At 48.2% G+C, this 27,984-nt stretch overlaps 1 protein-coding gene and 2 non-coding genes across 3 annotated transcripts; all 3 read right to left on the reverse strand.

Annotated features, from left to right (window-relative positions):
- Positions 1-106: 106 nt before the first annotated feature.
- Positions 107-27,963, reverse strand: arid4a (AT-rich interactive domain 4A). Its single transcript, XM_078289610.1, has 25 exons — positions 27,934-27,963; positions 26,874-26,920; positions 26,404-26,514; positions 22,913-22,978; positions 22,677-22,767; positions 19,884-19,963; positions 18,773-18,870; positions 17,642-17,774; positions 17,469-17,548; positions 16,601-16,677; positions 16,233-16,411; positions 15,277-15,349; positions 14,853-14,947; positions 14,551-14,648; positions 13,213-13,447; positions 9,221-9,450; positions 8,937-9,098; positions 8,579-8,660; positions 8,108-8,294; positions 6,822-6,884; positions 4,736-6,679; positions 3,866-3,970; positions 1,813-1,968; positions 696-842; positions 107-249 (listed from the first exon to the last, which is right to left on the reverse strand). The coding sequence occupies exons 2-25, from the start codon at positions 26,877-26,879 to the stop codon at positions 107-109; spliced, it is 4,641 nt and encodes a 1,546-aa protein (XP_078145736.1). The 5' UTR covers positions 26,880-26,920; positions 27,934-27,963.
- LOC139914809 (small nucleolar RNA SNORD53/SNORD92) lies at positions 8,408-8,487 on the reverse strand. The gene has a single exon (XR_011784793.1). It is a non-coding gene; the product is annotated as a small nucleolar RNA SNORD53/SNORD92 (small nucleolar RNA).
- Positions 20,120-20,198, reverse strand: LOC144542662 (small nucleolar RNA SNORD53/SNORD92). Its single transcript, XR_013507364.1, has one exon. It is a non-coding gene; the product is annotated as a small nucleolar RNA SNORD53/SNORD92 (small nucleolar RNA).
- Positions 27,964-27,984: the final 21 nt, after the last annotated feature.

Consider the following 27,984-nt stretch of genomic DNA (forward strand, 5'->3'; position numbering starts at 1 on the left):
ATTGGATGACTGTGCAGTTTCCCAGCAGTCTCAGCGTCCCAAACTGATGGAGCACTTTCTGGTTTTCCCCAACTCAGCCTCGTTTTGAAGATGGAGCCCAGGAGAGTCAGGTGGAACCGGTGTGGGGGGGGGGCGGGGCTGTGTGGGGGCGGGGCCTGTGTGGGGGCGGGGCCTGGTGGGGCGAGGCCGAGGACGGACTCATACCTGTGTCTGAAGAACCTGAAGAGGTGGAGGCTGTGGTGTGGGAGACTGAGGGGGGGGGGGGGGGGGCAGACAGGCAGAGAGACAGACAGGCAGAGAGACAGACAGGTTAGACCATCATCACACCATCACTCATCTGTCTAAACTCTAAACAGGAACTGAACTCCAAACCCCAATCCTGTGTGCAGCCTGACATCTAAAGGTAAACAGCTGCTGTAACGTCCATCTGCTATTGGCTGATCCTTGGTGCCAGGTGATGATGTCACCTTCTATACAGTACAGCAGGTGGTCAGGCTTCACACAGGTTTGGGTTTAGTTCCTGTTTAACAGCAGCAGACTAACAGCTCACTGAACACTGACCCGAACCGATCAGCTGATCAGCTTCAGATCAGTTCAGAGGTTCGAAGCAGCCGAGGTTCGCCCACAACTTCAAATACTTTTTATCACTTGTTGGTAATACTGATATAGGACCACGTTTCCCAGCATGCCCCTACCTTCTCTCTCCTTCTTCTTGAGTCTCTTGCGGCGGCGGTCGATGGAGGCGACCTCTGACTTCAGGCTCATGTAGTACTTCCTGATCTCCTGCAGCTTGTCCTGCAGGAAGGAGATCCGCTCCGTGCTCGACATGCTGTCCAGCTCGTCTGGGGGGGGGGGGGGGGGGGGGAAGAGAAGGGGGGGGGGAGGGGGGGGGGGGGGGGAAGAGAAGGGGGGGGGGACAGGTGTTAACAGCTCTGTGACGTCTGTGGTGAAACATTCTCCTTTAACGTCTCTCAGTGTTGCAGTTTGTCTTTCTAAGCTCCGACAAACCATCAGCATCACATGAGACTGAACAGCTGATTCACTGGAGGAAACAGTAGAGTCACACAGGAAGTGATGCGTTTTACCCAGTATCCAGGTACTGTGTTAGTACTGCAGACAATAACGCTAATGCTAACGACCGCAGCAGCATCGTAGCTCTATACAGGTTCATACACACAATAAATCAAATTCAAAGACTTTCAATGACTTTCCCAGCTCTATTTCTCTGTTCATAAGAACTCTACACGAAAGCAAGAAACTTTTCTGGAAACATTACTGCGTGTTAACTAGCGATGCTGCACATGTTCACATGTTCAGTCTTCTGTTCTCTGTTCTGACTTGCATTCTGTCAAACACTGCAAACACTTTATTTATTCATTTGTTTGTTTATTCATTCAATTCAACGTCTTTTTAAGGACTTCTCCGCATAAACTTATTTTCCAGGTATTCCTGTACTCAAATTTTGAAAAGTTAAATTCAAGCACTTTAAGGGCGTTGTGTGAACTCTGTAGCAGCCTGTCAGCTGGTGAGCAGTTTCAAACAGTGTGTTCAAACAGTTTGATCCCAGCAGCCTGCAGGCAGGACAGTTTACTGACCAATCAGCTCACGCTGCTGTTGTGTGATGTCATTAAAGTGCGACGGCAGTAAAATCTCTGTGATAACTTTCCTGTCAGAGACGCTGACAGGAAAGTTATCACAGAGATTTAACAGACAAATTCCAAAAGTCAACGTTGGTCCCAAAGAATGAATCCCATCCCTACTGTGTGTGTGTGTGTGTGTGTGTGTGTGTGTGTGTGTGTGTGTGTGTGGTACCGAGCTGGAAGGTCCACTTGTAGGTTCGCTGCGGAGAGGGGAACGGCTGCTTGTCCTTGCTGTGGGAGGAGGGGGGCGAGGAGAGACCGGGACAGCGAGTCTTCCCTTTAGACAGGGAGGAGAGACGAGACTGATCCTCACTGTCACTGCTGTGACCTGCAGAGAGAGAGACAGGCAGGGAGAGAGACAGGCAGAGAGAGAGACAGGCAGAGAGAGAGAGACAGGCAGGGAGAGAGACAGGCAGGGAGAGAGAGACAGGCAGGGAGAGAGAGACAGGCAGAGAGAGAGAGACAGGCAGAGAGAGAGAGAGACAGAGAGAGACAGGCAGGGAGAGAGAGAGACAGGCAGAGAGAGAGACAGGCAGAGAGAGAGAGACAGGGAGAGAGAGAGACAGAGAGAGAGACAGGCAGAGAGACAGGGAGAGAGAGAGACAGGCAGAGAGAGAGACAGGCAGAGAGAGAGAGACAGGGAGAGAGAGAGACAGGCAGAGAGACAGGGAGAGAGAGAGACAGGCAGAGAGAGAGACAGGCAGAGAGAGAGACAGGCAGAGAGAGAGAGACAGGCAGAGAGAGAGACAGGGAGAGAGACAGGGAGAGAGAGAGACAGGCAGAGAGAGAGACAGGCAGGGAGAGAGACAGGCAGGGAGAGAGAGAGACAGGGAGAGAAAGAGACAGGCAGGGAGAGAGAGAGAGCGAGAGAGACAGGGAGAGAGAGAGAGAGAGAGAGACAGGGAGAGAGAGAGAGAGAGAGAGAGAGAGAGAGAGAGAGAGAGAGAGAGAGAGAGAGAGAGAGAGAGAGAGAGAGAGAGGGAGAGAGAGAGACAGGCAGAGAGAGAGACAGGCAGAGAGAGAGACAGGCAGGGAGAGAGACAGGCAGGGAGAGAGAGAGACAGGGAGAGAGACAGGGAGAGAGAGAGACAGGCAGAGAGAGAGACAGGCAGAGAGAGAGACAGGCAGGGAGAGAGAGACAGGCAGAGAGAGAGACAGGGAGAGAGAGAGACAGGGAGAGAGACAGACAGGCAGAGAGAGAGACAGGCAGGGAGAGAGACAGGCAGGGAGAGAGAGAGACAGGGAGAGAAAGAGACAGGCAGGGAGAGAGAGAGAGAGAGAGAGAGAGACAGGGAGAGAGAGAGAGAGAGAGAGAGAGAGAGAGAGAGAGAGAGAGAGAGAGAGAGAGAGAGAGAGAGAGAGAGTGAAAGAGAGAGAGAGAGACAGGCAGGGAGAGAGACAGGCAGGGAGAGAGAGAGAGAGAGACAGGGAGAGAGAGAGTGAAAGAGAGAGAGACAGGCAGCGTTACATGTATATCCTGCTTATTCAGATGAGTGGTTCTCACACTGGGGGTCTGGGACCTCTAGGGGTCATTAAGGGGTTCCAGGTTCCCCAGCAAAATTAGGAATAATTATTTTTCACTAAAATTGATTGAAAATTATCCCCATTAGAAAATGGCTACAAATGACTGTTGTCTATCTGTGAGCACTAGGTGTGTTCTAATGTGTTCTACTGTGTTCTACTGTGTTCTACTGTGTTCTAATGTAGTCTAATGTGTTCTAATGTGTTCTAATGTAGTCTAATGTAGTCTAATGTAGTCTAATGTGTTCTAATGTGTTCTAATGTAGTCTAATGTGTTCTAATGTGTTCTAATGTGTTCTAATGTAGTCTAATGTAGTCTAATGTGTTCTAATGTAGTCTAATGTGTTCTAATGTAGTCTAATGTGTTCTAATGTAGTCTAATGTGTTCTAATGTGTTCTACTGTGTTCTACTGTGTTCTAATGTAGTCTAATGTGTTCTAATGTAGTCTAATGTGTTCTAATGTAGTCTAATGTGTTCTAATGTAGTCTAATGTGTTCTAATGTGTTCTACTGTGTTCTAATGTGTTCTAATGTAGTCTAGTTGAGTCTATTTGGAGGTCTGTGACATGAAAACATTGAGAACCGCTGGTTTAGCTGACACCGTTTTCCAGAACAACTTCTAGTGAGTTCAGCAGTAGAACCAGCTCACACACACACACACACACACACACACACACACACACACACACACACACACAGCTTACCTGCACCGTTCTTCTCCATCTTGCCCGGTGTGTTTGGTCGTTTCTGGTTGCGTTTCTGTTTCTTGGCCGACGGGCTGGAGTTACAGTCCATCAGCCTCTTCTGACCTGGTGGGGGGGGGTCAAAGGTCATGTCAGACAACCTGGTACTCACTATGACCGACGACCAGCCTGCAGACACCAGCTGCATGCTGGGAGCTCTGCTCTGTTCTAAACATTTGGCCAGCAGACAGTGAACACTTCATTAAAGAAAGTAAAGTCTACTTCACAGTGTGTGAGGACAGAACAGAGAGGTTAAAGGAACAGTTCACTCAAAATTCAAACTGATCTCAATGGAGACAGCAGTGAAGTTGGTTTGTCCACAGAACAGACAGCAGCTCCATGTCGGCCTGCTGCTGAACAACTGGAGAACAGGAAGTGGTTCTTTAGAGTTACAAAAAGGTAAAATGACCTTAAAATGACTGCAAACTGAATCCAAGTGTTCTGAAGCCAAACAACTGCAGTCCAGAAGATATTTACACCAGGATTCACTAACACCGCTGTGTTCAGTGTTCACGCTGCGACGCATCGTGTCGACCATGAACAGGTGACACGAGCACGCAAGTGTGAACGTTTTCAAAAGTGTTTAGTGACGACTCGCACTAAATCCTGGTGTAAATATCAGTCTTTTGGACACAGTGCAGTTGTTTGGCTTCAGAACACTTGGGATTCTGTTTGGAGCCATTTTATGGTCGTTTCTTTTTACCTTTTTGGAATCACTTCCTGTTCACTTTAGTTGCAGAAGGCTGACATGGAGCTGCTAGCTAACTGTGTTCTGTGGACAAACACACCGACACGAGGGTCAGGAAACAGCAGAGAAGTCCGTCGTCGTACCTCTGTCCTTGGTCTCCTGTAGCGACAGGGAGGAGTTGGAGGAGGAGGCGCTGGCGTCGAACCCGGGACTCGATTCCGCGTCTCCGTCCTGCAGCTCCCTGCCACCCGCTCCTCTCTCCGCCTCCGCGTCGCTCCTGGCCGGGCGGATCTCCTCCAGGCAGGGGGCGGAGCCGGGCGCGGCGGCCAGGGGGAAGGGCCTGGTCTGAGGCTGGGGGAGCCGAGGGGCGTGGGGGGCGGTCTGGAGGAGGTGCGGCAGCGGGTGCTGGGCCTGCTGCTGCTGGATCTTCTGCTCCCTCATCATGAGGAGCAGCTGCTCTCCTGAGACGGGCTTCTCCTTCTCGTCCAGGTCGTCCAGGTCGACCTCGTGGCAGACCAGCGCCTCGGGGCCCATCTGGGGCAGCAGCTCCTCAGCGGCGGGCTGCGGCGCCGCTGTGACTCCTCCTCCTGGGGCCTGAGCTTCTGGAGCGAGGGGGGGCGTCCCGGCTTTCACCTCCGGCTCCTTCGCCGCTCCGCCGGTCGGACGCTCCTCGCTCTCCCTCGGCTTCTCCTCCGGTTGTCTCAGCCACTCCTCTCCTTTCATCGCTCCCTCGCTCCTCCTCTCGGCCTCCGCCCTGCGGAGCGGTGACGGGACGGTTTTGGGCGAGGCCCCGGCCGATTTGGGGGAGGCGGCGGCAACCTTGGGCAGCGCTGCGGCGGTCTTGGGCGAGGCGGGCTTGGACTCCTCTCTTCTGTCCAGTCGGAGCTTCTTCTCACCCGTTCTCTGCTCTGCCGCCTTGCGCTTCACCACCGCCCCGCTCCTCTCCTCTTCCTCCTCCTCCTCCTCCTCCTCCGTGGCGGAGTCGGTGTCGGAGTCGGCGGTGGAAGGTTCCGGAGGGAGGCGCTGGGCGGGCAGGCAGTGCAGGATCACCATCGGCTCGTCCTGCCGCTTTAAGACGCCGCGAGGAGGCGAGGACAGCGGCGCCGTGTGGTTGGGACTGGTAGTGGCGCCGGCGATGGGAGCGATGGGGCTGGAGGGAGTGGCGGCAGCGGTGCAGAGGGGGATTCTGGGAGGAGTTTCAGAGCCCGTCTCCTTCAGGTTCGCCCTGCGACCTTTGACCCTGGGGGAGGAGAGAGGAGCGGGCCGGCTCTCCTCCTCTTTAACTTCTGGGAGCGGAGAGGAAACCTTCTGCTGCTTGTCAGGGACGGGAGACATTTTGTGTTTGTCCTGAACGCTGGGCGACGTTTTGTGTAGCTTATCTGGCAGTGGAGACATTTTACTGGACTTTTCTGGAGCCGGAGACGTCTTGTTGGGTTTGTCCGGTAAGGGAGACATCTTGCTGAGCACTTCCTGTACGGGAGACATCTTGTTCTGCTTCTCCTGAACAGGAGACATCTTGTTCTGCTTCTCCTGAACAGGAGACATCTTGTTCTGCTTCTCCTGAACAGGAGACATCTTGTTTTGTTTCTCCTGAACAGGAGACATCTTGTTTTGTTTCTCCTGAACAGGAGACATCTTGTTGAGTCTTTCCTGTGCCGCCGACATTTTGTTTTGCTTGTCAAGATGAACGGGCGACATGGCGGCTTCCACTGGAGGCTCCTCCCCCTTCTCTGCCTCGCTCTGTTCTAATTGGATGAGGAGTTTGTCAGCTTGCTCCTGAGGCATGCTGGGACACGGCGGTGCGGCGGCTGGCGGTTGACCTGCTGTTGTTGTTGTTGCTGTGGTTACAGCAGTGTTGCCAGCGGGGGTCGAGGCGCTGTTAGCAACGTTGCTTCGCTTCCTGTCCACCCTGCTGTGCTCTTCCTCCTCCTCCTCCTCCTCTTCCTCCTTCACGTCCTCCTCCTCGTCCTCCTCGTCGTCGTCCTCCTGGCAGGCCGGCTCTGTCTCTGGCCTGTCGCGCCACACCAACAGCTTCTTATCAGGCGAGTCTTCTGATTCGCTGTCCTCTGACGAGTTCCCAGAGTCCTCTGGGAGAAGGGGAGGAGAGGAAAGGAATAGACAGATCAGATGAAACTCAGCACTACTACTAAGATCCTAACAGGATACAGCAGAGAAAACCCAGTGTAGCCGATCATGTGTACGGATCATACGGATCTGTTGTTCTCTCACCGTTGGACGCTCGGTCGGAGTCGTACATGCCAGACGTTCTCCTGGTTCTCCTCCTCGGTGTGTCTGGTGAGAGGAGAACAGGCATCAACAACACAGGACAGACCGGAGGAAGGAACCACACGTTCCTTGACAGAAGTTTCTCGTCAGAGTTGGAGAAGCCTCCTCCTCTGTTGCCCCCGTTTCTTTCGGTGTTCCCCAGGGATCAGTTTTAGGCCCCTTATTATTCTCTATGTACATGCTTCCCCTGGGGCACGTTATTCATTAACATGGTGTCCACTCACACCATTATGCTGACGACACTCAGCTCTACGTCCCACTGAGACGAGACATGACACGGCCATGTTGCCTCCCTCGCCAGGTCTGACAGTAAGTGCTGGATGTCACCTAACCTTCTAGATCCTTTTATTTGGTCCCCCAAATTCGGGCACCACTTTCCAGTCCCCTCTTGGCACCTTGTCCTACAATGTTAAGCCTGCTGCCTGTAGTCTGGGGGAGTTCTTTGACTCTGACCGTTCTTTTAATGACCAAATAACAAGGGTTACCCAAGCATGTCTTCTTCAGCTGAGGAACATTAGGTCCTTTGTATCGTTTAAAGATACTGAAAAGGTGATCTGTGTTTTTATCTCTTCAGTTAGACTCGTGTAATTCTCTTTACCTCCCGCCCTCAGCTTGCCTCTCTTCACTGGTTGCCTGTTGGTTTCAGAATTGATTTTAAGAGTTTACTGATAACGTTTACAGCTCTGCAGGTTCAGGCTCCAAGTTATATTTTAGACCTTTTAGTCCCTCATGAGCCGGATCCTCAGGTCGCCTCATCACTAGGAGACCGGGCCGCTCAGCTGGGGAACTCCCTGCCTGAGGATCTCCGGCTGCAAAATCAGTATCATCGTTTACGTCACTGCTAAAAAACTATTTTGATCTAAATGCCTTCTTAGTGTTTATTTATTCTATTTCTTATTATTATTTATTGTATTCCATTTCATTGTATTCCTTCTTTTAGATTATGTTCTTTTCTAATTTTAAGTCCTTTATCACGCATGATGTTTTATTCACTTTTTAAACTATTTTTCTTGTTGTAAAGCACTTTGTAACTCGTTTAGTTTCTTCATTAATTTCTACTCAGCACCTTTAGGGGGTAAACTGTCAGCTCCGTTATGTTTAATTTGCCCCATCTGCTCCATCTGCTGCTACTTCCTGCTGTAACGACCCAGTTTCTCCACATGATCAATAAAAAGCTGAGAGCCGAGCCGAGCGGTGACGCCCTGCGGGTCAAACATGGCCGCCCTTACTGTCTCCGTTGGCCATGCCGGACGGCTCCGTCCTGCCGCTCCTGTTCCCCGATCGGCCCTCGGTGCTGGGAGTTTTGGAGACGCTGCGTCCGGCCGAGCTGGTGGGCGTGGTCCTGACCTGAGGACGACCCCGCCTGACGCCGCCCGGCTTCATCGCCTTCTCCTCCTCCCCCTCCTCTTTGTTCTGCTGAGGAGAGAGCGGATGGTCAGACTCTGGTCAACAGATTAAACAAACTATTCTCTTCTAAACATCCAGCTGTTAAACAGAGGAAGACGGAGCCGCTGCTAGCTGCTGCTGGATTGGTCAGACAGCCAAGAGGAAGTGACATCACAGGACTTCAGTCCAGCGTGCGAAACCTTTCTCGGCATCATCATTCCGGTTTACAGTTTCATCCAGTTACATTAACCAGCCGACATTAGAAACAAACACCGCTGCTTTCATCTTTAATAGATTCTGTGTGAACATCCCACCTTGACTTTCTTCCTCTGCCTCTTCTTCGTTCCTTTCTCGACGGGCCAGATGATGCGGTCTGCCTTCACCCACTCATCGTACCTGCAGACCAACATCCAGCTCAGTCAGGACAGACGCTACATGCAGGACAAAGTTCATCTCCAAAACGCTACAGATCCACTTCACAGACAAACCAGTAAATACCAAAAATGTCAACAAAAGACCAAAAGTAATCAATCATTTTCTAAGAGCAAGTGTCAGTTTTTCCAAATGTTGCAAATCTTACTTCATAACTGAACTCTTCATTTCCTTCATCATCACTGAAGGAAGATTAGTCTGGACACACACACACACACACACACACACACACACACACACCTGACGTTCCAGCCGTAGTAGTGCACCAGGTAGAGCTGCTCTCCGTCGTCGGTGTCGGTCTTCTTGATGTTTGCTTCATAGATCTTCTGGGTCTTTCCTCTGCCGTACTTCACCCTCACCTTCGTCCCCGTCAGCGAGTCTCCGTCCTCCTCATCCTCGCTCCTGACACACACACACACACACACACACACACACACACACACACACACACACACACAGAGATCAGATCAGTACACAGCACAGGTCAGATCCCCTCAGTGTTCCTGTCCGGCTCCCCTCCTCACCTCTCTCCTCTCCTCCTCTCCAAGTCTTCATCCTCCTCTTCATCGTCTTCCTCCTCCTCCTCATCCTCAGAGCCCTTCTCTGAGTCGTCCAGTCTGCGATGGCTCCGCCTCCTGGCCTCCCTCTGGTCCTCCCCGCTGGTCTCCCCCCCTCCCCCTCCTCCTCCTCTCTTCTCCAGTCTGGACGACTCTTTCTCTGGTTTCACCTGACTCCCTGTGCACCTCCTCCTCCCCTGATGGAGGGAAGGGAGGGAGGAGGGAGAGACAGAAAGATGGAGAGAGACAGAAAGATGAGACAAAAAGATAGAAGACAGAAATAGAGATAAGAAAGAGACAGAAAGATGGAGAGACAGAAAGACAAGAGACAGAAAGATGGAGAAAGAAAGACAAGAGACAGAAAGATGGAGAGACAGAAAGACAAGAGACAGAAAGAGAAATAAGAGAAAAAGATGGAGAGAGACAAAGATAAAGAGAGAAAGACAAGAAGAGAGACAGAAAGAAGCAGAGTTAGTATGGAGGAAGTCGTCCTGTAGCAGTGAAATCCCGTTCATCTCAGTATGAGAGAAAAGCCCGGACTGCCTGGACGGCTCTGACATCACTCTGGCATCACTCTGGCATCACTCTGGCATCACTCTGGCATCACTTTGGCATCACTTTGGCATCACTCGGCATCACTCGACATCACTCGACATCACTCGACATCACTCTGACATCACTCTGACATCACTCTGACATCACTCGACATCACTCGACATCACTCGACATCACTCGACATCACTCGACATCACTCGACATCACTCTGACATCACTCTGACATCACTCTGACATCACTCGACATCACTCGACATCACTCGACATCACTCGACATCACTCGACATCACTCGACATCACTCGACATCACTCGACATCACTCTGACATCACTCGACATCACTCGACATCACTCTGGCATCACTCTGGCATCACTCTGGCATCACTCTGGCATCACTCGGCATCACTCGGCATCACTCGGCATCACTCGGCATCACTCGGCATCACTCGGCATCACTCTGACATCACTCTGACATCACTCTGACATCACTCTGACATCACTCTGACATCACTCGGCATCACTCGGCATCACTCGGCATCACTCGGCATCACTCGGCATCACTCGGCATCACTCGGCATCACTCGACATCACTCGACATCACTCGACATCACTCTGACATCACTCTGACATCACTCTGAGAGACTTTTAGAGAACACAGCTCCTAACTTCCAGCCAGCTCATTCCTCCTTTAACCATGGTTCCAGTCTTTCTATCTTTCTTCTTGTAAAGGCAGGTTCAGTCATTAATGGCAATTTCACAACAGAAGTAAGGCTGAGAAGTTAAACGACAAGTCTCCTGGCATACAGAGACGTAACAGAAAGGAGAGGGCTTGGAGAAAAGTCAGCGAGGAAGTCGGACTACCTGGTAACTTCTGAAAATATGTGTCTGTTACTTTATTCCAGCTATCGGTTGTACTTTACTATGAACCAAGTTAGCACAAGCATTAGCCCCAGTTAGCACAACACAGCTGGCTTTCCCGGCGTTGAATATTCGCGGGTTGATGACCCCGCTTGAGCGAGTAACGCGTGGTGAAGATTCGCTTCGCGTTTGGTGTGAACGCACAGTAAGAGTCTAAGAGCCACGCGACTTTGAGATTTGTGCGTTCCTTTTAGGAATCAAACTGGAGTCTGCAGTCCGACTCCCTGCGGCACACTTTACCTCCTGACCAGAGCTGGAGAACAGAGAGAAAGACTGACGCTGCTGAGAAAACACTGGATCTGTCAGAATAACCAGGCAAAAAACATTCAAAACAACGGAAATTAAGAGTTGAAAGGCTGGAATTAGCTTCATGTGAGCTTCCAAAACTTTGATTTTAGATCATTCAATATAAGACATGTTTAGATGTTTTTCAGACCGCTGCCTGCAGGTTTTCCTGAGCCTGCTGTCCATCTTTCAGACTCACTTCACATTCAGCCGGGGACACTAGGTGCACCGATTGATCGGCTACCGATCATTATCATCCGATAAACGTTCTAAATAAGTCATCAGTGATCAGCCGATCAGTTTCAACTGCCAAGTTTCAACAGTAGTAAGAAGTCAGCAGGTCAGCAGCAGGTGAACAGCAGCACAGTAACATGAGTCGTCTGGATAAACTGGACTTTACTTCACATCAGCAGTCTGTTCACAGCTGATCTGCTGTCAGTCTGGAGGAAACATCAGTTCAGCTGGAGATCAGCGGATCACATCAGACCAGACTGGTCTCTAGTGTTAAACTCTTCACTGTTTTATCAGACACAGAACAGACTCTACTGAGGTCTGCTGAGCTGGACTGAGACTGGTGAGTACACCAGAACCAGACTGAACCAGGTTAAACTGGACTGAACCAGACTGACCTGAACCAGGTTAAAGCAGACTGAACCAGACTGAACCAGGTTAGACCAGGTTAAAAGCAGACTGAACCAGACTGAACCAGGTTAAACCAGGTTAAAAGCAGACTGAACCAGACTGAACCAGGTTAAAGCAAAGTGAACCAGGTTAAACCAGACTGAACCAGACTGAACCAGGTCAGACCAGGTTAAAGCAGACTGAACCAGGTTAAAGCAAAGTGAACCAGGTTAAACCAGACTGAACCAGACTGAACCAGACTGAACCAGGTCAGACCAGGTTAAAGCGGACTGTAGGGCTGCAGCTATCGATTATTTTAGTAATCGAGTATTCTACCGATTATTCCATCGATTAATCGAGTAATCGGATAAGAAATACTTTTGCTTTATTAAAGAGCAATAGTAAATATACAAAAGAGAAAAGCTGTCCGCACGAAGCTGTCCATACGACGCTGTGATTTACTGAAAACGAGGTGAAATAATTATTATTATTGATATTTATTACTAGGCCTAAATATCATACAAGTTCATAAGACTGGCTAATGTACATTTATTTACTATGTTGAAGGGTTGCCCTACACCTGCTGACCCTACTCACTGCAATCAAACTAAACTGAATATACCTGCTGTATTGGACTGGTGCATTTTAGGCTCCAATTGCTACTTACACCACCTGATATTTTGCTTTCTGGGGTATTTTATGCATCACTGTGAGGGGAGTAGGTGTGTGTGTGTGTGTGTGTATGTGTGTGTGTGTGTGTATGTGTGTGTGACTATCATAATAATAACATGAATGAAGCTCAGGCTTTCACAAATTGACTGCAGCATTTTATTTTCTGTGGTTATTTTCTTGAGCAAAACTTAGCTAACTTAGGGACATCATAACTAGCCACCATATTGATTTACGTTCTTAACTAGCCATTACATATAGCCATAATTAACGTGCATTCTTTACTAGTCTTCATCTCATCCCGTTTTAATATTAAGTGCTGACTCCGCCCATCCGGGCCAGTTTCGGGGTACGCCGGTAGCAATTACAAGTGGACCCTATCCTACAGTCCCTGCTCTCAGCGGAGGGAGGGAGTTACGCTGTGTGGGAAGCGCTGTGACCGTCAGACCTCTCTGGATTAGACAAGCAAGTAGAGAAAACCGGCATCAGCCGAACCAATTTATTGCCAAATGCTTTGGGATTCAACACATTAACATTGCTTCCCATGGTCAGAAAAAGTCGGCAGATTTGTCGCTAGTCGCTTTTGAGAAATAAAGTCGCCAGGGGGGTCTGAAAAGTCGCTAAGTCTAGCGACAAAGTCGCCAAGTTGGCAACACTGGATCCGAAACTTTGGACACTTTCTGTCGTTTTCTCTGGCCTGTCTCTTCTCTTCGCCCCTCGCTATTTTCTCTTTCTCCAGCGCGTTGTGCAACAGTAATAATCATCCGTGCGAAACACTGAGTGTGTATATAGTTATATGGATTAAACGAAGCTTCGATGCAAAGAATTTGCATCGATGATTTTTAGTAATCGAGTTACTCGAGTTTCTCGAGGAATCGTTTCAGCCCTAGCGGACTGAACCATCAGACTCACCCGGGGGGACGAGTGTCTCTCCTTCACCTCCTCCTTCTCGCTCTCGCTCTCTGACTCCGCCTCCTCCCTCTGCTTGTCATCAGCAGGCTCCGCCTTGATCGGTGTGGCGTCTTTGAGCTCCGCCCCCGCCGTCTTCTGATTGGCCGGTGCGGTCGGGGGGCGGGGGTTGTTGTGATGGATGGTTCTGAAGGTGATGGAGGCCGAGCGGCAGTACTCCTCGAACCCGTACAGGTACCTGACACACACACACACACACACACACACACACAGTTTAGACTGTGGGGCTCATTTCCTGTCTCTCTCACAGTAACTACATCACTGATTAAATATCTGTTAAATCCCAAAGCTGACTGGTGACGTGTGGCTGAAGACGACAGCAGGGATTGGTCAAGACGATGTGACATCACGACTTCTGCTAACTTGTCTTCCTGCTTCCAGCTGACTGAGTGAAGCAGCAACAGAAGCTAAGCAAGCAACCAGGTATGTATGAAGTAACTAGGTAACCGGGTATGTAATGAAGTAACTAGGTAACCGGGTGTGTAATGAAGTAACTAGGTAACCAGGTGTGTAATGAAGTAACTAGGTAACCAGGTGTGTAATGAAGTAACTAGGTAACCGGGTATGTAATGAAGTAACTAGGTAACCGGGTATGTATGAAGTAACTAGGTAACCAGGTATGTAATGAAGTAACTAGGTAACCAGGTATGTAATGAAGTAACTAGGTAACCAGGTATGTAATGAAGTAACTAGGTAACCAGGTGTGTAATGAAGTAACTAGGTAACCAGGTATGTAATGAAGTAACTAGGTAACCAGGTATGTAATGAAGTAACTAGGTAACCAGGTATGTAATGAAGTAACTAGGTAACCAGGTATGTAAGTAAGTCTTTGAGTAAAGTCGCGGTCACCGACCCAATAAAAACAATCGCTTCTGGTTGCAAATCAATTTTGCACTTTGTATTCGCACACAATTTAAATTTGCTGAACTTTGACCTGCATATTCACGCAGCCGGCCAATAGAAACACACTGTCCGTGTTGACATCTGAGGAAAAAATCCAACATGGAGGAATCCATAATATTATATAATATAGATGGTACTTTTGTGGCTTTCCTGTTGTAATGTATGCAGATGTTCACTAAGTGTACTTTATTGTAGAAACCTTGGTAGTTATATTCTATTGATCTGCTCTGCTACAGGGTTGAAAAGCCGCCTGACAAAAAGCAGAAATACGATGCGAGTAAACTCAGAGTGTGAGTGTGTGTGTGTGTGTGTGTGTGTGTGTGTGTGTGTGTGTGTGTGTGTGTGTGTGTGTGTGTGTACTGCAGGGGGAACACCTACTTCCTGTAGGCCGTCTTGACGTTGTAGGAGGCCGCAGAGTTCAGGACGGGGATTCCCAGATCCATATAGACCTGCTTCCATACTGTCCCACTCTCAATCTGACACACACACACACACACACACACACACACACACACACACACTTCAGTTAACCAGGATACACACTGAGAGACTTTACTGAGGAAGAGGAGGAGAGCTTCATCATGTGACACAAACAGCACTGCCAGTAGAAATGATCAGAAACATCACAGTCAGTGAGTGAGTGTGTGTGTGTGTGTGTGTGTGTGTGTGTGCCCCCTCACCTTGTGGCAGCCTCCCAGATGGTAGACCAGCCTGAAGAGCTTGAAGAGGTTCAGGTCTTTATAACCCAGAACTGGAGGTTTGTTGATGGGAGTTCCTGAGAGACAGACAGGCAGAGAAAGAGACAGAAAGAGAGAGAGACAGAGAGAGACAGTCAGAGAGAGACCGAGAGAGAGACCGAGAGAGAGACAGGCAGAGAGAGAGAGAGAGAGAGGAGGAGGAGAAAACAAGCAGCGTCACCACAGAGCCTCCTGCAGTCAGACCTGAACATCTGAAGAGAAGACAGGCTGAACATTTATTTACTGTTTACGGTCCTGGGAAACTATAATGGTTCCAAGTCTGGCTGTAGGTTCAGATCCAGGCCTGGGACTAGATATAAGGTCTAGATCCAGATCCAGATCTAGGTCTGGAGTCCTGCTGTCTCACCTCTGTCCTCCATGAACTTGTAGAGTTGCTGTAGGAAGTGGTCTCTCTCCTCTGGATCAGGCTCTTCCTCCGGCTGGACAGACAGAGAGACAGACAGAGAGAGAGACAGACAGAGAGAGAGACAGACAGAGAGAGAGACAGAGAGAGAGACAGACAGAGGGAGAGACAGAGAGAGAGACAGGGAGAGACAGAGAGAGAGACAGAGAGAGAGACAGAGAGAGAAAGACAGAGGGAGAGAGAGAGAGAGAGACAGAGGGAGAGAGAGAGAGAGAGACAGAGGGAGAGAGAGAGAGAGACAGAGGGAGAGACAGAGAGACAGACAGACAGACAGACAGAGGGAGAGACGGAGAGACAGAGAGACAGACAGAGAGACAGACAGACAGACAGACAGACAGAGGGAGAGACAGAGAGAGACAGAGAGACAGACAGAGAGAGGGAGAGACAGAGAGAGAGACAGAGAGACAGACAGAGAGAGAGACAGAGAGAGAGAGAGAGACAGACAGAGAGACAGACAGGTTAGTTAGGGTCCATGTATCCAGCAGCAGCTCAGCAACAGACAGGTTTCAGTGCAGCTGCTTCAGAGGCTTTTCTTTGGGAAACACTGAATCCTTCTTCTCATCCTCTGGATGTTTTGGTGTAAAATATGTAAAACCTAACCTGACATGTTAAAGTGTTGCTGTGTGGTGCTCTCTTCTTGATTGACACGGGGCCGGCCAATAGGGAGCCAGGTGTCCGTGTCGTGTCGTGTCGTCCCCCCCCCCACACACACACACAATCTGGCTATCAGGTCTTTGTTTACAAAAAGAAAGTGATGGAACAGGAAATTATAAATTGTTTTCTGTGTAACGCATATTCCGTCCAATCCAGATATTTATAGATCGGTGATCAGTCAGTCGTTCGCTCCAGTAGGATCCGTTCCAGCTGCTGTGACCTCTGACCCTTAAAGAGATTCTCACCTCTTCCTTTATGTGTTTCTTCTTCTTCTTCTCCTCTTCGTCCTCCTCTTCCTCGTCGCTCTCCTTCTCCTCTTCGTCTTCCTCGTCGCTGGAGGACGAGTCGAGGATCTGGCTCATGTCCATCTTCCACACCTCCGGAACCTGCTGAGTCCGCAGGAAGAGCTGGGCCGCCGCGTGACCTGGGGGTGAAGGGGGGGGGGGGGGGGGGGGGGCGTTGATGAAGATGAGGAAGAGGAGGAGGAAGAGGAGAGGAAAAATATTGGCGTGCAGAAAGACACAAATGTTACAGGAGAGAACAGAGAGTTGTTGTCCTGCTCTGGTTGGTTCAGAGGTGCAGCAGTGCATTATGGGACGTCCCGCGGCCTCACCTCTCCTGCTGTTGAACTCTGGCTTGGCGATGCTGTCGGCGCTCACGGCGTGCACGTCTCTCCTCGCCACCGTGTGACTGAAACAGGAGACAGAGTGAGCAGACAGGCGGCAGCTCTGCTATGAACAACTAAACAGATCAGATCAGTTCACTGGAAAAACTATGAAAAACGAGCTGTTCTGTTGTTTTCACTCCTTGGTGCAGAAGCTAGTTTATATTTACATTACAGACGGATTTTGAAGTGACACCGACTCTGTTCACCTGGACAGCAATAATTCAATTCAATTTGAACCAGATCAAGACAACAGTCTGTTGTCTGTAAACAACATTTTCTGATCCCCTGAACCTGAATAAGGTCACAGTCAGTAAGCAGAATCTCATTAAGACATGTGCAGTATTCCGGTTTCAGTCTCATTATTGAAGCGGTTCAGACCGTAAACACCTGGACCAGGACTCTCCGGACCGCCTGACGCTCCTCTGCCTTCCGGAGGCTGAACCGGTTTCAGAGGAGAAAGAGACCGACAGCAGGAAACAGAAGGAGAGGCTGAAACTGAGCATGCTCAGGATTTAGAGGGAAACGGAGATCGTGAAGTTTTCGGTAAAGTCTGAAACTGTCCGAGTCTCCGGTGATCCTCCTCTGTCCTGCTGACCGGACTGTGGACAGGAACATGAAGGGAACAGGTCTATAAGAAACACGTGGAGACAGATTCATCTGAATATTGTCTGATTCAGAATAAGGCCAGTAGAGGGATTATTGCTGTCCATGTAAACAGAGTCAGTGTCCAGCAGCAGCTTCTGGGGAGTTTTTCAGTGAACTGTCGGTTTCCTGACCTGATGAAAGAAAAACAGACTGAAGGATTGAAACTTACAACTTGGAGTCGCAGAAGGAGCGGACCAGACACTGCTCCTTCTTCACCACCAGCTCATCGTTACAGCTGGGAGACACAACCTGCAAACACACAGCGGTCAGCAACACACACATACTGCTGCCTGCCTGGCTCTGTGTGTGTGTGTGTGTGTGTGTGTGTGTGTGTGCGCTCACCAGCCCCAGGTACCAGCTGCTCTGCTCGGCTCCAGGCTGGATGCTGCAGACTTTCCCCAGCAGCTCATCGTTCAGCCTCCGCCGGTCCTCCTCCTCATCCTCACTGGACGAAGACTCGTTCTCCTCATCCGCACTGGCAGGCATACAGGTGTGTGTGTGTGGGGGGGGGGGCAGACAGGTTTGGGGGGGCAGGGAGTCAGGTAGGGAGAGAGAGACAGGTGGGGGAGGAAGAGAGACAGATTATTACAGGGCAGACAGAAACGGTGCTTCACGGTAAACTCAGCTTTATGATGCTTGCTTGCACGCGTGTGTGTGTGTGTGTGTTTCTGACTGAACTGATCATTTCATCACTGATCCATCTGATTGATTTAGTGTTTAGATAATGTCAGCTTGTTAGCTAGCTAACCATAGTATCTGGTCAGCTAACATCACTGTCTTGTTGTTAACACATCTGATTAGCACCCTAGCTAACGTAGCTAGCAGCAGCTAGCGTTAGCGTGTTCACATTAACATCAGTGTGTTTGCCGGCTAGTTAGCTAGCTAACAGTTTGTTCAGGTTAACTGAGCTGACTCTTCTCAAGCTACAACTCAGAGTGTTTTGGAGTAGAGACTAGGGCTAAAGACAAGACAGGTTACTGTGTCACAGTAACCAAATCCACCTTATCACACTATTCACTTTTACTGAGAACGTTACTGAATGGATCTACAGCCACACCACAACAAGCTGACTCAGCTGCTCTCTGCTTCTAGCTGCTTGATACAGATTTACACTTTACCAGAAGAGTCTGGTTTGTTTGTGTTTTGGGGGTTTACAGCTGGCAGAGAGTCAGTGTGTAATGTAACGGGCTAACTGAATGTGCGTGTCCTGCGACCTGACTGAGACAGACATGATGCAAGACCAGAGTGAACTTCATAACACGGACGAGAACGAGAGAAAAGAGGCGGCAGACAGTTTAACGAGCCGCAGGTCTGAGTTTAGAAGGACCGAGTCACACAGGAAACCAGCAGCAATATGAACCCCAAGGACAGACCGCTGCCAGGTCACCAGGTCCCCGTCTGGTCTGTTAGTCTACGGGCTCTGACTCGGTCCTGGTCCTGTTAGACTCGGTTCTGATTGCTGGTGAAACTCACACGGCCTGGGAGGAGCGCCGCCCGCCGCGGTTTGACTTCTTCCCGATGACTGGAGTGCCAAAATGCTCCGGGTTCGTCAACGGCAACTGATCCAGAGTCTGAGAGAGAGAGAGAGACGAGAGAGACGAGAGAGAGAGAGAGAGAGAGAGAAAACACAGAACAATATTAACCTGACAGACACATAACTGCAGCTGAATCCTGTTCAAACACACCGTGACCTTCCACAGACTAGCCAGACTCCTCCTGCTCCCTGGAGGTGAATTTCACACTCATTTAAAAACTAAAATAAAGAACCGGATCCGTCAGAGCAGCCAGTTTCTGACTGAACAGCTGATGAACGTTATGAAACTATAAACTAACAGAATAGGAAAAAGAAAAGCAGGAAAATAACAGTGAAGAGACATGAAGTCCAGTCAAGTTCTGAACTTATAATTTATAATATTTCTAAATAATATTTATATATATCTGAATTTATAATGTGTTCCCCCCTATGGCTATATTTCTGTTTGTCCTGTGCAGTTTTTTGTTCCAACTGTTGTGTGTGTGTACAGGCTGTGGAAATAAAGTATCTATCTATCTATCTATCTATCCATCTATCCATCTATCTATCTATCCATCTATCTATCTATCTATCCATCTATCTAGTGACTGACTGTCAGTGTCAGTAATGTAAAACAACATCAGAGAATCAAACCAACTTGCTGCTGCTGACAGTCATCACATTTATCTGATTTACTGTCCAACTCTATAATATAATAATCTATCAATCTATCTATCATCTATATCACTGAATAGATAATCTGTCAATACAGCTACATTTAGAGTTAGATCAAAATGAAACTCTATAGAAAACAACCCTGCAGCACCTGGTGAAACACGGAGCCGTCTGCTTGTAGTGGTCATGTTGGGCGAAACTGAATTTTAACCCTAACCTCGCCATAAAGTTTGCTTGTTGACATCAATTCAGCAGATTTGTGCGTCATGATTTCCCGACATCAGCACATCATCGTCACAGTGTGATTCCACTGTAAGATGATGAACCGTAATATTGAATTCTAACACCCGGAGAGCTGAAGGTGAGATGACTTCAGATGTTTGCTGTGAGTCTCACCTCGCTCTCTGCAAAGTGTCTCTCTCCCTTCAGACACAGGGACGTGCGACGCAGAGTCTTCTCATCGCCGTCGTCAAACACTGGAACACACACACACACACACACACACACAGAGAGAGAGAGAGAGAGGGTTAAACACTGCTGTACCCTCCAGCTATTCGTCACTAACACACTCTGGTTCACAGCAGCTGATGAAGCGGCGGAGAAACTGACTGTTCATATTTAAAGCTCAGGGATTGGTCAGACAGCCAAGAGAGCGGTGACATCAGGACTTCAGTCCAGACAGCGAAACCTTTCTCAGCATCATCACTCCTCCCTGGTGACAGGCTACACACTCAGACCACAGTTCTCCTTAAAACACAAAGAGAAAAACCTGCAGCCTGTTCTCTTAAACCGGTTTACAGACGACTAAACAGGTTAGATCCAGAGAAGCTCAGTGATGCTTTAGAGAGTAAGCAGGAGTGCCTGAAGTGAGGAAAACACACTGTACCACTGCTTTCTCTGTAATAAACTACCAACTGAAATTAAACTAATTAAAGATATTAAAATATTTAACTCAAAAGTCAAGAACTGGCTGAAATCTAATCAGGCTTGTCCTCACCTGCAGCCGGTCTTTATACTGTCAGGTGTAATCTTATATAATATGTCATCTTAAAACTAGATTATGGCATAAAACCTGTGCACTTCTGAATCTCTTGTTTGTTGTGTGTGATGTTGTGTAATTGTGATGATGTATAATGTATGTATTTTTGGCATTTCTGTACTTTGTATTAGCTTGTACTTTGTATAAGACATTTTAGATAGTGGTCGTCTATTTAAAGCCCAAATAGAGACTAAAGTTGGAAATTAGCAGCAGCTACAAACTCCATGTGCAACATCTTTTATATTTCAACTGTGAAGTGTAATAATGTGAACTGCACTGTTCCTATCAAATAAACTACTAAATAAATCAATAATCTGATCATCTACGCTGGTTGTTATGTTGTTATTATGTCAGTAATAACTGAGTTCAATCTTCAGCTGATACAGTAAAGTGTAAAACTCTCTTTTTATCACCAATATTAGCAGCCATGATATAATGATATTAATGTTGGTTGAAACAGAGCTGTTGAAGATGTTGAAGTAGTGTAACCACGGCTACAGGCAGAAACAAACGATTGCCGATAGAGATTTTGGATTTCCTGACTGAAGTGAAGCAGCAGGTCTGAGGTCAGAACCACAGACAGGAGGAGAGGATTTGCTTCTGTAACAGCAAAATAAGATTTTTCCTATCTTTGAAACTTAAGATAAGACCGGATGAGATTTTAGGAATTTTTTCTGTAATGAGGCTGCTGGTTTACAGGCGGACAGCAGGTGAGTGCAGTGAAGTGAGACCCGCTGAGGTTCAGTCTGTATGAAGCGGAGTCCGAACATCTGACAAACACCGGGGAAACGTCTTTCTGGCGGGTGAATCGTAACGCTGCGTTCAGGTTTCAGGCTACAAAACATCAGGAAGTCTTTCATTTTCACTGGAAGCAAACTGCAAGTTAAACTGCAGCAGCTGTTTTCCACTCTGATGATGCGGTGAAGCACCAACCAATCAGAGCAGAGGGAAGGTGGAGTACGGTAGTTATATTTACTTTTATTATTATTGACTTCATGAATTATTTCAATTAACAAGAATGATTATGTGCCAAATAAAATAAAAACGAAGCTGTGACAGTTTGACATTATTAGTTGAGTGAGGCTCTGTACAGCAGACTGTTTGGTGGATTTTGCATCCTGTCATGAGTCAGTGAACGCACCATCAGAGTCACCGCCACTCTGTCTGCCGACGTTTAGAGACGACCTGCGAACGCCTCGGCTGTTCGGTCCCAAACTGACAAATCTGAATCCTGCTGCGCTTTTTAAATTAGTTTTAAATTAACTCACAGAACCCGACTCTACACACAACATGGCTTTGGAAATAGCTAGGGCGACATATATTCATTATGTTGGCCAGGAAAAATGATTCTTGGCTGGTAAATTATTTTAGTTAACCAACAACTTAAGACAGTGTGGTTCCCTCTGACCGGACTTCTCTGTCATGTAGAACTGAAAGCAAAGCAGCTTTTTAAACTCCTGCCTTCTGTTAACAGACTGGTAGCAGATGACAGGTAAAGTGGTCGTTTTAATAGTTTTTATCCCTGCGGTGCATTTGTTTCAGTTTATGGTACTTCATTGTGCTGTTTTATGGGATCTTATTTGCTTCTATCTCGTGTCTTACTTAATGTTCTGTGTGTTTTTAGTCAGTGATTCTCAACCTTTTTCATATCAAGGATGCAAATTTAGTCCACATTAGAACCACAGACCCCCATTTGATGAGATTCTTGTTTCTCGGACCCAAATCTGAGAATATTTTTATTGTCAGATATGATTTTGTCCAGAACTCCATGACTGTCTGTATTGCAGGTAGAGAGATAACAGAGACACTATGATCAGAACAGCCATTCTTCTACATTCTCTGATTATATTAACTTGTTGTAAGTGAAATAATAGTGAAGTTTAAGAATTCATCAGTTTGCTGGGGACCCCCTGGAATCCCCTCAAGGACCCCTGGTGGTCCCCGGACCCCACGTTGAGAACCACTGGTTTAAGTGTTTTACGTCTTGTGGTTTTGCCAAAATCCCAATCAAGCAACCTGAGATGGAAATAAAGTATTGAACTTGATTTCCAAAAAAACATGAATCCATATTAGAACGAACTGAACAGCCGGTGGCTCTGGCTCCACACTGAGCTGTCAGTCAGGTTTGTGGGCGGAGCTTCTGGACTCACCCACTGTGTAGAGGCTGGCGTCCGTCAGCTTGCTGATGACGGCTTCGCTGGACAAACCCTCGTTGGTCTTTACCTCCACAGTGGAGCCCACCTGCAGCCAGGGACACAGACACAGACACAGACACTCAGTCAGTCACTGAGGTTTTATCCAATCAACACTTGCATGTTTAAAGACTCACAGAATATTTGTTCCTTCTACAGAAACTCCTCCTGATCTGAGACAGAACCTGTCTTACCCTCAGCGGCCCTTTGACCTGGTCGTCCTGCACAACCTGCGACGTGCTCTCTCCTTTCAGATTCACCTGGCAGACAGACAGACAGACAGACAGACAGACAGGTAGGGAGACAGGGAGAGAGACAGGGAGAGAGAGAAATGGGAGAGAGACAGGATGGAATTGGTGAAAAACAAAGTAAATGGTGAGAAAGAACCGAAGTGAACGATAAAACCCTCAGTAATGTTCAGGTGTAATCCAGCGGTGTTAACAGGTAGGCTCGCTCGCTCTCACACACACACACACACACACACACACACACACACGGCTTACAGCTGAGCCTGGTGTCCAGACAGAGACTTAGAGCTGGAAACACACACTGCTACCTGTCAGTCTGCACCTGGTGAGTTAAAGTCCATCATGATCCAAAGTGGGAAACTCTGAGAACATTTAGCTGCTGCCGAGTTTCTGTTCTGACACAGCAGCGGCGTTCAGCGGCCGACATGGGAGTCCCGGATGTCGGACCTTCCCGGCAGCACCCGAACGCACCGGCAGCCCGGGTGGTTTCAACGCAGTCCGTCCCCGGATGTGAACGCGGCCCGAGTCTGCTTCACCCGGTGGTTCCGGTTCTGCTGTAAACCTCCAGAAGCAGAGAGTCTGGCAGAAGACGCCGCTCCGACATCTCGCTACACATCGTCACACCGACCAATCAAAAGTCTCCGATGACATCAGGCAGGGGGAGGGGCCGTCTCATTCTCCATTTGGTTTGGGGAAACACCGTTTTCAGGTAACCTAGACCGGCCTCGCCACACTTTACTGACTGAAAGTTAAAAGTGAGGAGAGGGCTTCACTCGCTGCCTCTTGGACACGGTGTGTGTGTGTGTGTGTGTGTGTGCGTGTGTGTGTGCGAGCTGTAGTGCTGTGTGTGTGACTGAGCATTGTTCAACGTCTCTTATTCATTATTTTGTTGTTCTGGCTGATGGCTCCATTACAAAAGCAAAATGTTATTTAATGTTATTTTTAAATTGATTAAAAAAGTCGCAGACGGCCGGTCGCTCTGCAGGAAGACAACCAGGACCGACCGGACATCAGAGGCCGATCCTCGCTTTTCCTCCTAGACACACTGCTACTGACAGACGGATAAACACACACACCGCTTCCACTGACACACACACACACACACACACACACACACCGGTCTGACACAGAGCTGAAACAGAGTCACACTAAATTTAAAGTCTACAGCAGGAGCGATGTGAAGAATCAGAAGATTTTCTAAATGAAGACGTTCCACTTCTCTTAACAAAGATCTGACCAAACTATCAGCCTGATCAGATGCTGTTCAGTAAAAGTATTGATTAGATCAACACTGTTATACTGCACCATGTGTCAGTATGCATCCAGACAGACTGACAGTCACTTCAGAAAACAATAACATGTAATGGAGTCTGTCCCATTTCACTGAAGCTGACCTTTGACCTCTGTCTGATAGAGAGAGGGGGGGCAGAACATCGCTCAGAGGCAGGACGTAATAGAGGGGAGGAGGTGCAAGAGGACACAAAGAATTGTGGGAAATTATTTTCTGTAAGGAGCAACATTTTGACAGGAACTCTTTCTTCTTCTTCTTCAGCGATTTGAAAAGTTGAACGCAGTCTGGAGGTGAAGAGAGTCGGACTCTTTTCCTTTAGTGCGTTTTATTTTCTGCCAGTCTGCACCTCGGTGAGTTTTGGGTGTGCGACTGTTTTCTGAATTTGGGAAATTAGTTTTACCACAGTGATGTAGTCTGATACTTCACAGCTACAGAGGAGTGATGTAGTTTAGAGTGATGTAGTTTAGAGTGATGTAGTTTAGAGAGTATAGATCAGTACAGTATAGAGCAGTGCTGTAGTTTGAATGGGGGTAGAAAAGCTCTCAGCCTACTGAAACTCTCTCTGATCCAGCCTGGACAGAACAAGCCCCGCCCCCTCCTGAACCACAGTTCACCAAAACAAGCCTAAACTTGATACGCGTCAACACACTAACATCCAACACACACCGTCACCAACACACTAATATCTCTCAGTGTCTCCCAGTAGACAGCAGTACCTCTCCAGTCAGACTCGGCATCAGACTGTCTCTCTCTCTGGTTCGTCTCAGCAGTCGCTCTTTAGCATCTTTACATTTCAATACAAATTAATGGAGTTCATCAAGTCAGCAGCAATCCGCTCCTCTCCTCCACAGCTGAGCGACCAGGGAAACTCAGGCAACAAGCTTGTCGTCATCAACCCTCAACAGCCAATCAGATTTCTGCTCTTCCTCGTTTCCCTCCTGATGTGATTTAGTTTCAACAGTTCAAAATGTAGAAGAAGTTGATTCCAGCCGTTCAAATCTTCCCAGTTCTCTGCGACTTTTATTTGAAAGACGACGGGAAGAAACGAAGATGGAGAGCGGCTGATCCGTCGCCAGGAAGATCTGAAGGAGTTTTATTCAGTTTTATCTGTTTATTCTCCATTAGTGCTGCCTGATTACTGCCTGTCAGCTCACTACTTAACTTTCCAAAACAATGTAATGATGTGAAAGTCAATAGCAGAGCAGCAAAACACATGGTAGAGCTGTTCACAAGTCTGTCGCTGCAGGTCAGAACAGAGAAACAGAAGTGAGAAACAGTCAGGTGGCAGTCACACTGCTCCATCAGAAATCATGACTGAATTATTGCTGATAGATGTGTGTGTGTTGGTTTGTTCTGAGCGTCAACATGGCGGCGAGGCAGAAGAACAGGAAGCTTTGCTCATAACGAAGAAACAGACTCTACAGTTTAAATTCAATCAGAACCTGAGCTGGAAATCCCAACGCTCCACCAGGCTTTCTCTATTTTGTCTTTGTTCCGGTCGGACCGTCGTCTCTGTGTTCGCCGCTAGTTTCTACAGAACAAACGTAGGAACGATCTGATTGGCTGAACGGACGCTGACGAATCCGTCCGTCCAGAAAAAGTTCGGCTGGTTGAACTTTCTGTCCGTCAAAACTGATGGAAATCTGACAGACGGAGCGTCATCGGTCTGTCTGACAAGAGACAGACAGACGGATCAGAGCGAGCGCTGCCTGAAGAAGAAACTTCCAGCTCCACCTGCAGTAAATCCAGTTGAGACACATCAGACCTGCAGCTGTCTGTCTGCCTGTCTATCTGTCTCACCACAACAACAACCAGCTCTCCTTTGCCTCCATGCTGTTCTGCAGGTTTTACACTGATCTATATGGTGCTTCTGTTCTGCTGTGTGTTAGATACTGGCTTTGAATATCAGGCCAAGTCCGGGCTCAAATGTTAGTGTTTCAGAGAGTTTCTCCAACGTTCAAATCTGACAGTCGGAGCCACAGACAGCAGGTCAGGATCGACAGTGAAGGCAGAAAGGAAGGCAGATTCCTCTAATGGAGATTAATGGATTATTACAATGAGTTTTATCCACTGACCTCAAACTAATGTTATAACTCTTGATGGTTTGTACTGGTCCAAACTGAGGGGGGGCGGGGGGGTGTCTTACCTTCACCTTCACCATGCGTTTAACAGTCTTGATCTTGGCCTCGCAGAAGGCTCCTCTGTACTTGGCACTGACATCCGTCCCCACAGTCAGGTAGGCAGGCTCGTCCACTGCCTGCACACACACACACACACACACACACACACACACACAGTTAGCATCATGACACAGTCGCAACCGACATCAGAGGAAGACAACCATGCATGAAGGCTGCAGTTAGCTGCATGTAGCTGTTCATCACTCCTGACTGAAGCCTGCAGTAACACCAGGACAACAATTCACTGACTTTCCTGTGGATTAAACTGAGCTGCCATGTTGGAGCCATGTTGGCCGGGTTCAGTAAACAGACCCCGGGCTACATGATGTGACGTAGCAAACTGGGCTGAAGCTTAGCCAAAACTATGAAAATAATGTTCCCAGTTTATTCCAGAGAGGCGTCGCCGGTAACTGGCTTCACCAAGTCAGACACTTACCTTCATCTTCAGGCTATTTGAGGGAGTCCAGCTCGAAAGATTGATTTCTGAAACACACAACAGGACAGGAATTATGATAGTCGGTGACCGGACTGAAGGACAGAGGGACAGAGTGGAAAACTGTCGAATGATTGTTAAATAATGCTAGCTAGCTAACAACTAGCCTCTTACTTCTAGCTCACGCATTCTTTCCCAGCTCGATGCAGCCCCCTCCCTCCACATCCACTAAATATGTGGCAGATAGCTCGCTGTAACGGCGTTTACTTCGTCGAAACGGGGATCTAGCCGTGAGTTTCAGCGGGTTGAGCAGTAAATGTCGCGGGGTTGAGAGCAGGCTGACATGGCCGTGGATCGGGACAACAACACGGAGCGGTGTGTTCTTCCCGCTTCGCTCCAGCCTGACTGAGTCACGTCGCCATCACAGCTCGCCATGTCAGACAGCAGCTCGGCTAGCGCTAGCCTCCAAACTGCTAGCTAATGAAAACCACCGGACAGCTGCTGGGAAAATGTGTAGGAAAACGTGTCCTAACCTTACCAAAGTAGAAACAACGACTGATTTCTAACGGAGAGCGAAGAAACGACGGGGGATTACTCTCAAGTCCCGAGCTAAATTTAGCTAGTTGGCTAACTAGCGAGTCAACTAACCTTGCTAGCTAGTTTGTGGATCATATGGCGATTTAAACCGTCTGATAACATCGGAGCTGGCTAACTAACGTCAACGTTAGTTCCTGTTACATCAATAAACTAAGTTTCTGTTAAGGATAATGAGAATCAATGGCCTTCGATTAAACAAAAAGTATCTGTACAGGATTTATTTATTTAATATCGCTGTTCCACAAAAGGCGCATAACCTTACATTTCTTCACTGCAAAAACAAGCCGACTTGCTACTGCCATTCAATTCAACCAGCTCGTTTCGTCGTTTTAACAGCAAGAAACTGGGAATCTGACCGTTTCTCCTCCGACATCTTACGGTCTTTCTGTCCCTGCGGCACCGCGAGTTTGAATTGTTAAAAGTTTACGTTTCGTTTAGGAAAGAATGTGAACATTTTTATACTTACATACAACGATGCGACTGCTTCCCCTCTCGCTCGGGTTGCAAAGCAATACAC

This window comes from Centroberyx gerrardi, chromosome 17 (genome assembly GCF_048128805.1).
Source record: "Centroberyx gerrardi isolate f3 chromosome 17, fCenGer3.hap1.cur.20231027, whole genome shotgun sequence".
NCBI classification, from domain to species: Eukaryota; Metazoa; Chordata; class Actinopteri; order Beryciformes; family Berycidae; genus Centroberyx; species Centroberyx gerrardi.